Genomic DNA, 10,891 nt, shown 5'->3' with positions numbered 1-10,891 from the left:
TTCAGCCCTATATTTTGACCCAAACTTCCAAAGATCATCAACTGATAACCTAATTTCACACAGAAACGGCAAGAGAATTCTCAGTGGAATAATTTCATACCATGTTAATCTGACACCACACGGAGGGTAAATCCAATGCTGTGTCAAACTGAGTGATTGCAAGTGGGCCGGAATATTTTACAATCTGATAATAAAAGCAAAATACTGCAGATTCTGGAAATCTGAAATGAAAACAGAAAGTTCTGGAAATTCTCAGCAGGTCTGGCAGCTTCTGTGGAAAGAGAAGCAGTGTTAACATTTCAGGTTTGTGACATTTCATCAGAACTGGTAAACGTTAGAAAAGCATTAGGTCTTAAGCAAGTAAGGGTTTGGTGGAGAAGAGAAAAGGGAAGGTGTGTAATAGGACAGATCTCTCTTGCCCTCTGCCTTATCACACACCTTCCCTTTTGTTCTCTTCCCCAACAACCCCCAACTCTCCCCCACCCCCCCCCCCACCCCCACCTTCACTTGCTTCATACCTAATTCTTTTCTAACCTCTGCCAGTTCTGATGAAAGGGTCACTGACCTGAAATGTTAACTCTGCTTCTCTCTCCACAGATGCTGCCAGACCTGTTGAGTATTTCTAGCACTTTCTGTTTTTAAGTTACAATTTGATGTTGCCTACACTCTCTGAATATTTAAATGCTACTACTGGGAGAGGAGCTCCAAAGCCCTCTTCTGGCCATTGGAAGCTGTGTCCATTAGAAAGGTTCGCTGTCTGGCAGCACACTGCAGTAGGGGGCAGCATTAGACTAGTTAAGTGAAGAAAGAGCGAAGAGGAGGCTCCAGTGAAGTGTGCGGTGATGAGGAATATCTTACCGTCCGTGACGGGGCGATGGAAAGATCTCAGCGCAAGCTTCCCAGTCTGAGGTGGAGCCTAGGCGCTGCTGCACGGCTCCCGTTTCACCCTGCCGCTCCCCGGACATCAAACAGTCCCCTGCCTCCAGAAACCTCCGGGACTGCATAGCAGTCAATTCAGCCGTCATAATGTTAACTTACGAGCTGGTGAGGAGAGGAAAGGAGCAGAGCAGTAAGTGTAGAAGAAATCAACTTCAGCACATCCACACCCCAAAACAGCCCCAACCCTATAAACAAACAAACCGAGGCGGCCAGTCCAAAATCATTGAACAGCGGTAAGAAAATCAGAAAATGCTGCTGACATTCAGCGGGTCAGGCTGCAGCTTGAACAGAGCGGTCAACGCTTCGGGTGTAGCCCCTTCAAAACTGGAGCTCAATCCGGATGCGACAGCGTTTAACAGAAAACAACACTAGAGGAAGGAGGGGAAACATGTTAACAAAGAAAGTCCTGTTATCTGAACAGACGCTGCCAGATCTACTGAGAGCTTCCAGCATTGTCAAGCTTTTGTTTCAGATTTCCATCCAGCACCTTCAGGGTTTTTTGTTGCTTTTTGTTAAATATTTAGTAGCCGTCCTTCAAAATACAATTGTTATAAAAGTCCTCAAATAGACAAAATAATAGGGATAAAAGCAAGTCAATGGTTTTGAGCTCTCGATTAAAGTGCCTGTTAATATCCTACGAATTGCCCAATATCAGCTACCTAGAGTGACTGTTGCCCTTACTTCATGTTATTTGCTATGTTTGCGTGGATGTGGAAGAGCTGCTTCTAATATTCTGGGTTGGTATAGGTTCTATTACCATAAGAGAGTCCTCTCCGTCAATGTTGTACCAGGTCTAATAATGAACAGCCACGCCGATGCTCCTAGTTACAGTAATCAGTCTTTGGTGGAAATGTCTCAGCTTTGCGTCGGCGCCGGGAGCACAGCAGCGGCGCCCAGTGTCACAAAGACACACTGTTGATGCGTGAGGGGCAGCGCCAGGGACAGGCTGCGAGAGATAGGTTGCGAGGGCCAGCGACAGCTGTTTTTCAACCGGGAATGGCACAGATCAGTAGGAGGGCGGCTGCGAAGCACTTGATACAATATGGACTCAAACTGACACAGCGCAGAGCAGAAATGTTGGCATATCCTTGGCTAGAAGGCCGACTCGAACAGAAACAGCAGTCGATAGTCGGGAAATTGCTATCTCCTCGATATCCAAGATCCAGTGATGGGGCGAGGGAAGAAAACTTTAGCTTCGTTCCCGTCCTCGGGACATCCCAAAGCGCTTCATAGATAATACATTTCTGTTAAAATGTAGCGACTGCCGTTTAGTTGGCACATGCAGCAGCCAGGATACTGACACATTCAGTAAAGGAGCTAAATAACCAGCTAATTGGTTCTGGTGGCGGCATTGGTTCAATGGTGTCTAGAATCCAGGAGAACCCTCTGCCATCCTGCCCTGCTCCACCCCTCCACCTGAACACCAGACGAAATTCTGGTTTAACATCTCATCCACAATAAGAAATGATTGTATATCCACGCAAATAAAAATTAAGTGTTGTATGTAGCCCATGTCGATCAGTCTTCAGCGTCACAAAACCAACTTTAAAAGCCAATCATATTACCATCTGCCTGAAACTAATATTTTGGAAACTTAGTAGAGGAGAGAGTTAATAAGGGTAAGAAATTGATGCTGTGTATATAGACTTTCAAAAGGTGCTTGCAAAAGTACATGATCCACCTTAGCAAAATTAAAGCCCACTGGATTAAAAGAACAGTGACAGTATGGATACGGAATTGGCTAAGGGATAGTGGTGAATGGTTGCTTTTCAAACTGGAGAGAAGTATACTGTGGTATTCCACCGGGGTCTGTATTAGAATCCCTGTTTTTTTTTTATACACAGTACATTAATGATGCAAATGTACATATACAGGGCATAATTTCAAAGCTTGCAAATGACATGAATTTTGGAAACTGTGTAAATGACGAGGATAAGATGACTTCAGGAAGGCATAAACAGAATAGGGAAAATGGGCAGACATATGGCAAATGAAATGGAATGCACAGAAGCGTGAAGTGATAGATTTTGGTAGGAAGAATGAGTGCCAATGTCAACTAAATGGAATAATTTTAAAGAGGGACAGGAAGAGAGACCTGGGTGTGTGTGGGGGTGGGGGGTGGGTGCTATGTACACAAATCTTTGAAAGTGGCGGGACAAAGTTGAGAGGGTTGGTAAAAAAAAATGGGATTCTTGGCTTTATAATGAGCAGAAGAGTACAAGAAGCAAAGAAGTTATACTAAACATTTATAAAACACTGATTGGGCCTTAGTTTAAGTATCACATTCAATTCTGAGTACCACACTTTAGTAAGGATGTCAAGGCCTTAAAGAGGAAGCAGAGATTTACTAGAATGGTACCAGGGACGAGGGACTGCCATATGTAGAGAGACTGGGGAAACTGGGGTTGTTCTTAGAGCAGAGAAGGTTAAGAGGAGATGCTCAAAATCATGGATAGTTTTGATAGAGTAAATAAGGAGAAATTGTTCCCAGTGGCAAAAAGGTCAGTAACCAGTTGACACAGATTTAAGGCAATTTAAAAAAAAGGTTCCCTATGTTGCTTTTTTAAAAAAAAACAAACAGTAAGTTGTGATTTGCAGTGCACTGCCTGAAAGGGTGGTGGAAGCAGATTTAATAGTAATTTTCAAAATAAACTTGGATAAATATTTGAAGGGAAAAACATTACAGGGCTATCAGGAAAGAGCAGGGAACTGGGACTAATTGGATAGCTGTACCAAAGAATACAGCCAAATGGCCACCTCCTGTGCTGTATCAATTTATGATCTGCATTGTGAATAATCTCAACAGTTTACAACCCATGAAAACTAGCTATACTTGCATATTAAAAAGTGACCTTAAAGTGCTAGGTAATGTTCAAAGCTAAACTTCAAAACTGTGTGCTAGACACCACAAAATGTATGAACAATGGCATGGCAGATCTTCTAATATCAGTAACTGTTAGATAATTTATTGTGGTAACCACACTGGGTGATGCTAGGAGAAGCAAAAGAAGTCTTATTGTCTGTATTTGACAGGTTATTTTTTTATCTATTGTCTTTTATCTCGTAACTCTTCAGATTGACTAACATTGCATGATACTTCAGAAAATGAGAGGGTCTGAAAGAAAAAGCATATACCATAAAATAATTAATATATACATATACACACACATATACCAAAAAATACAGAAACTTGAAAAAACCTCCAAAATGGACATAAGGATATTTGGGAGTAACTACAACTCTACAATCTGATCAGGTCAACAACAACACAATTTGAGCTGTTTGTAAGCCCTATGGAGATTGAGTTTCAACAGTACTGCAGGAAGCTTTTGTGCATAATCTAAAAGTCTGGAATTCATTTACTCAATATAGTTAGAAATTGGGGCATTAAAAAAGTTTATTCAGCAAAGTTTCCTTGAGTATTAAATAAAAAGTTAATGTTCAAATTCAAAACTGACTGCATTTTCAAATTTGAGCAACTTTAGGCATTAAATCACATCTTTATTCTGAAATATCTTCAAGGGATTGACATTTATTTACACAAGTTTAACTCTTAAACTGTTGTATTAATAAAAGATATGAATTATTGAAAGCATTTGTTTCCCTGTCTGAGTCATCAGTATTCATGTTTCATGAATTCTTAAAAAAAAAGTCTAGTGACATTTGAATGAATGCAGTCCATCATTTTGACAACTCAAAGGTTTAAACTGGCAGCTTTAAAGAAATGGAAATAAACCTTGGGTCAATTTGGCTGGCCCCTCATCTTCCATCCTCCATAAACTGAAGGTTAGCCTCTGCTGCATATCCAAAGCTTGCACAAGTCCTGTTCACCCATCATTCCTGACCTACATTGGCTCCCAATCTAGCAATCGCTCAATTTTAAAATTCTCATCCTGGTTTTCAAATCCCTCCATGGTTTCATTCCTCCCTATCTCTCTAACCTCCTTCAGCCCCACAACCCTTAGAGATCTGTCTTTCCCCCCTCCCCCCCCCCCCCCAATACCAGCCCCTTGATCATCTCAGATTGAATCACTACCATTGGCAGCCGTGCCTTCAGCTGCCTGGGCCCTAAGCTCTGGAATTCTTACCCTAAACCTCGCCCCTCGCCTCCTTTAAGAGGCTCCTTGAAACATACCTCTTTGACTAAACTTTTGATCATCTGTCCCATATCTCCTTCTGTGGCTCAGTCAAATTTTGTTTGATAATGCCCCAATGAAATTTTTTGGGATATTCTACTATGTTGAAGGTCCTATAGAAAAGGAAGTTGTTCATGATTTTATAAATAATGGAAACCCATTAAGATAAAGCACAATAATAAGTGACTCATAAAATGTCACGAGAGTTTTCTGAAAAACTTCAGGTTATTGTAGCACTTCCCTAGTGATATGTAGCTCACTAGTCAAATAAAGATATACTGCACTAATGCCAGTAGCATTTTCAAAACAGACTGTAGTCATTTAATTCTCTTTATTGAGTTTTCTTACTTTATAAATTAATATATACATTTGGTTGACATAGACAAAATAGGGATGAGTTGGATATTAAGATCTGCTTTCAAAGGACATTTACCATTAATGGAACAAGTCCTACATTATCTGTTGCCAGTTGAGTTTTCTATGTATGTTCTAACATTCAGCACTATTTTTGCAGCATTGAAACCAAAGAAAGTACAAACTCATGTATCTGAATACAAGAAAAGATAAGTCACCCACCTAAACACTTTCAGTAAATGTAGGTGGCTATTATTTTGGTCTTTTTGGGGGACAGTTGATCAAGATTTGATATAGAACTAGCTTCACGTAGGAATTCTTCTTTTCAAGGTTACGTGACTGGATATTTGAGTTTGTAAGATCCTGGAGGGATCAGGGGACATTCTCGCCATAATATTTCTCAATCACATGGGAATTTTCAACTTTTAAAAGTATATAGCTTTAACATTGGAAGCAATCCCAAAAACCAAAGGGCATGAGAAAAAAAAGTTTACTTTTTTCAGCTTCACTTCCAACATAGTTTATTATAAAAAAAGTTAATCTAAGCGATGTGTTCATACCTGCATCTGATTGCTCATAAATCGAATAGGATTCAATTTGCAGCAATGTATGGGCAGCTTGTGGCAAGCTGGCCAGAAAATGTTTCACTGTTTCAGGGTGTTGGACGAAATGAATTTTGGCTGTCCCAATGCACAAAATTACTTACAAATTAGCATAAATTTGGAGAAGCCAAAAAATTGGTCAGTAGAAAAAGATACATACAAAAAGTAGTAGCTTAAACACTGCACCCTGCTGGGTCTGACTGAACATTCAGTACTGGAACAGCATGCCATAAATAGAAAAATATTCCATTTTGCAACACCGCAAAGCACACTGAAATATTGGCATGAACAGGGACCATATAAATGCAGTAATTGTTTTTATATTGATGGATAGCTGACTGACAAATAAATTTGCTAAAGGTTTTGATGACTATTATATGGGTAGAACATGACTGGAAGCTGGAATAAATCTTAGTCAGTTAAAGACTTAGAGGTGGCAGCAAGGTAGTTAAGCTTTGAAAACAAAGAAATGAACTCATCTTTTCTTGCATTCACACACAAAAACTGTCCACCCAACCACTAGCACAGCGAACATACAAGATAATTATTTTTGCCTTTTTGGGAACATTGATCAAAATTTGTAGTAAATAGTTCAGCTTGTTGAATTACAGCATTATGCTATGGAGGACGACACACTTTGCAGCCACAATTTCCCATTCTTAGCCATCTCTCACATCTACTGCAAGACTGGTCTAGTGAAATTGATACTGGCAATTGCAAGTTGTGAAGCCCTTTCCTCTTGTAGATTGCAATTAAGCATTCTGCTTCCTCCTTTACTCAATGAGCTGCTGGATGAGAGGTGATTGTCTGCAAAAGACTGGAGGCATGAGCAGTGTTCAAATGTTGAAATAAAAAAAAAAGTGACTCATTACAACAGGAAGTAAATTTTGTGGACAGGAAGTGCAGGTAGATGCAAGATTAATGCAATGCTAGCAAATCATTGATGGCATCGTAAACAGGAGTAATTGAAGTCCAAGGCCCCAAAATTCCTGGGTTGTGAGGGGGTGCAAATCAATATTTGTCTTTTTGCAAGGGTAAGGATGTGTTGTCAGGACCTAGGCCCACTGGATTTTCATCTGAAAAGCACAGTCACATAAATTTCAGGAAATGCTAAAAGCAGCAAGAAGCTGTAAGGGAAGGCGGATTTATCTGGTAGCACCAGAAAAAAAGCTACACTATCTTAGCAGCACCCATCCAGCAAGATATGTGCACAAAGACCTTTCCTAGGAGCTCTGTCTTTGGAGGTTGTGCTTGAGTCATGAAGCTGTTTGCTACTGCAGTCAGATCAGGAAGCAAGAATCACAGCATGTATTGCTGCTTGTGGCACAGAAAATGACCACAGCTCTCAACTTTTATAAGACAGGGCCATAGAGAAACCAATTTGCTATGCAATCTTTTCTAACACAAGTTACCAATGTCTTCTTTGCTAAAATTTGGCAAATGGAGTATAATGTGGGAAAATGTGAGGTTGTCCACTTTGGCAGGAAGAATAGAAAAGCAGATTATTTACATGGAGACAGACTGCAGAATGCTGCAGTGTAGAGGGATATGGGTATCCCTGTACATGAATCACAAAATGTTAGCATGCACACACAGCAAGTAATTAGGAAAACAAATGGAATGTTATTTATTGCAAGGGGGTGGAGTATAAAAGTTGGGAAGTCTTGCTACAACTGTACAAGACATTGGTGAGACCACACCTAGAGCACTGTGTACAGTTTTGGTCTCCTTATTTAGGGAGGGATAGACTTGCATTTGAAGCAGTTCAAAGAAGGTTCATGAGGCTGATTCCTAGGATGAAGGCATTGTCTTACAAGGAAAGGTTGGGCAGGTTGGGCCTATGCTCTTGGAGTTTCGAAGAATGAGAGGTGATCTTATTGAAACACAAGATTCTGAAGGGGCTTGACAGGGTAGATGCCGAGAGGATGTTTTGCCTTGTGGGACACAGTTTAAAAATAAGGGGTCTCCCATTTAGGACAGAAATGAGGAGGACTTTCTCTGAGGGTCATTAATATTGGGAATTCTCCACTTCAGAGGGCAGTGGAGACTGGGTCATTGAATATATTCAAGGCTGAGTTAGACAGATTTTCAATCTACTAGGTAGTCAAAAACAAACAGATCAGCCATGATCTTATTGAATGGCAGAGCAGGCTCGCAGGCTGGATGGTCTATCCCTGCTCCCATTTCTTGTGTTCTTATGATCACAGGGTTACTGGGGCTATTGATTGCATAATGCACAATTTTTGGATCATCCTCAGTCTTATTCTTGCAACTTTTAAAAGAAAGCCAGTCAATTTTCTGCTGTGCTATGAGAGTGTGGATTAGAGCAAGGCTACCAGAATTTTATTCAGTATTAGCATCTATCACTGAAATTTCACATTCTTTATTAGGTATAGGTTATGTTCAAAGGCAGGTCTTTAATCCTCATAAAACTGCACATCATTGTAAAAATGACTGTTGTTTGAGATGCTATAAATTTAGCAGAGACATGTGGCCATAAACACTTAACTGTCTCTTTTAATGCAGCACTCAAATAATGGCAACAGCTTGTGACATAGCACCCAGTTACTTAAGCTTTTGTGCAACAAATATTGTAGGTAATAGTTTGGATGTCAAGAGTTCACTTCTGTTCACATACCCAATCATCCCACTCTTCAGATTCAAGCTGCAAAAGAAAAAGAATGTTTTAATTGTATTACAGTGGCCACCTTGCAACCTGTAATCACCAAGGCAGAAAATCATTGCAGAACAAAACAAACACCTCTCCCAAGGCTTCAGCTCGAGATAAAGTCATCTGGATTTCCTCTTCAGTCATGTCCAGATCAAGATCTTCATCCGAGTTTTCAACGCAATTTTCTATTGCAAAAAAACAAAACCATGAAACCCAAGTCCATAAAACACAATTCAGCAAATCATTGAGGAGAGTTTCTAAATATGCATCAATATTATAGATTCTTACTGTTAAAAGCCAGTCACAACTATTATAACTGGAAGGTTACTCAATCCTATAAACCCTGGTGTAGCCAACATATGGCCAGTTTCAACCTTCAAAATCCCATTCTTCAGTTACAAAAGACCTGGGCCATTTTTTTTCCTGTCTGAGAACTTATTCATGTTAGTTTTTCTCCTGTTGGTTGCACTATTTTGAGTTAATTTGAGCCTTAATGATTGGCAAAGATACATCTCCTGCAGGTGGATTTAGACTAATTAAGCAGCAGCCTTTTCCACCATATAAGAGTAACATATATCGATCCAAAAAATACAACTGCATTCAACAAGAGGAGAACAAACATTGAAGCCAATTTTTTAAACTTTGTGTAGACATTGGACTGGAGGCGCAATTACACTGCCTGCCCGATGTCTTAGTTGAATAGTTCGAATCATTTAATGCATGGGCTTCAATTTAATATCTACTGCAAGTGCTAAGGGAATGGTAGCATAGTGGTGATGTTACTGGGCTACTAATCCAGAGGCCCAGATTGATGCTCCAAGAACTCAAGCTCGAATCCCATCACAGTAGCTGGTAGAATATAAATGCAATAAATAAATAAATTTGGAATTAAAAAAAAAACTAGTCTCAGTAATGAAAATCATGAAATGACCAGATTGTTATAAAAAACCCATCTGGTTCACTAATATCATGCAGGGAAGAACATTTGCCATCCTTACCCTACTTATAACTCCAGACCCACAGCAATGTGGTTGGCTCTTAACTGCCTTCTGAAATGGCCGAGCAAGCCACTGTTGTATCAAACTGCTACAGGAAATTTGACAAATAAATTCGGACAAACCATTCAGCATCAGCCTAGGCACCAGAAACGACAAAGGCATACACTGCATAATCAACACTAATATCTGGGGATTTGTGCCAAATTTGGGAGAGCTGTCCCACAGATTAGTCAAGCAACAGCCTGACATAGTCATACTCACTGAATCATACCTTACATCCAATATTCCAGACTCCTTCATTACCATCCCTGGATATGTTCTGTCCCAATGGTAGGACAGATCCAGCGGAGGTGGCGGCACAGTGGTATATATTGAGGAGAGAGTTGCTTTGGGAGTCCCGAAAATGAACTCTGGATGCCATGAAGACTCATGGCATCAGGTCAAGCATGGGCAAGGAAACCTCCTGCTGCCCTCCTTCAGCTGATGAACCTGTGCTTCTCTATGTTGAGCACCACTTGGAAGAAGCACCGAGTGTAGCAAGGGAACAGAATATACTCTGGATGGACTTCAATTCCCATCAAGAGTAGCTTGCTAGCAACACCAGTGACCCAGTTGGCAGAGTCCTGAAGAACATGTCTGCCAGACTAGACCTCCTGCCCATGGGACCCCACACAACAAGATTGTTAATTAATCCTTTCTCATTGCACAATACCCAGTCTAGGATAGCCTGTTCTCTAGTTGATTCCTCAACGTATTGGACTAAAAAAATCATCACATACACACACCAGGAAATCCTCCTCCACAGTATTATTGCTAATTTGGTTTGACCAATCATTATGTAGATTCAAGTCACCCATGATTACCCTTGTACCCTTATTGCATGCATCTCTAATTTCCTGTTTAATGCCATCCCTTGCATCTCCACTACTGTTGGGGGCCTATAGACAACCCCCAACATTTTCTGCCCCTTGGTGTTTCTTGGCTTGGAAAATCATGTGGAATCTGTATGGGTGGAGCTAATATCCTTCCTCACTATTACAGTGATTTCCTCCTTCACTAACAACACTACCCCACCTCCTTTCCCTTTTTGCTTGTCCTTCCTAAATATTGAATGGCCCGGGAAGATCAGTTCCCATCCTTGGTCACCCTGCAGCCATGTCTGCGTAATCCCTGTAGCAGACTACCTTCTGC

At 40.6% G+C, this 10,891-nt stretch overlaps 1 protein-coding gene across 2 annotated transcripts in view; it reads right to left on the bottom strand.

Annotated features, from left to right (window-relative positions):
- Positions 1-942: 942 nt before the first annotated feature.
- LOC137359843 (BSD domain-containing protein 1-like) overlaps positions 943-10,891 on the bottom strand; it is a 37,546-nt gene continuing 27,597 nt past the window's right edge. Inside the window, exons 11-13 of one of the 2 annotated variants that reach the window (XM_068025540.1) lie at positions 8,793-8,887; positions 8,670-8,696; positions 943-1,041 (exon numbers count right to left, since the gene is read on the bottom strand). In XM_068025540.1, the coding sequence (XP_067881641.1) occupies positions 1,030-1,041; positions 8,670-8,696; positions 8,793-8,887 (134 nt within the window). In that variant the 3' untranslated portion in view covers positions 943-1,029. Of the gene's footprint in view, positions 1,042-5,390; positions 8,697-8,792; positions 8,888-10,891 lie in introns of those variants that run through there. The other variant, XM_068025538.1, reaches the window with a different exon arrangement.

The sequence above is a fragment of the Heterodontus francisci genome, chromosome 3 (assembly GCF_036365525.1).
Source record: "Heterodontus francisci isolate sHetFra1 chromosome 3, sHetFra1.hap1, whole genome shotgun sequence".
Classification (NCBI taxonomy): Eukaryota; Metazoa; Chordata; class Chondrichthyes; order Heterodontiformes; family Heterodontidae; genus Heterodontus; species Heterodontus francisci.
The sequence above is the reverse complement of the archived record's forward strand: the minus strand, read 5'-3'. Positions and strand labels throughout refer to the sequence as shown.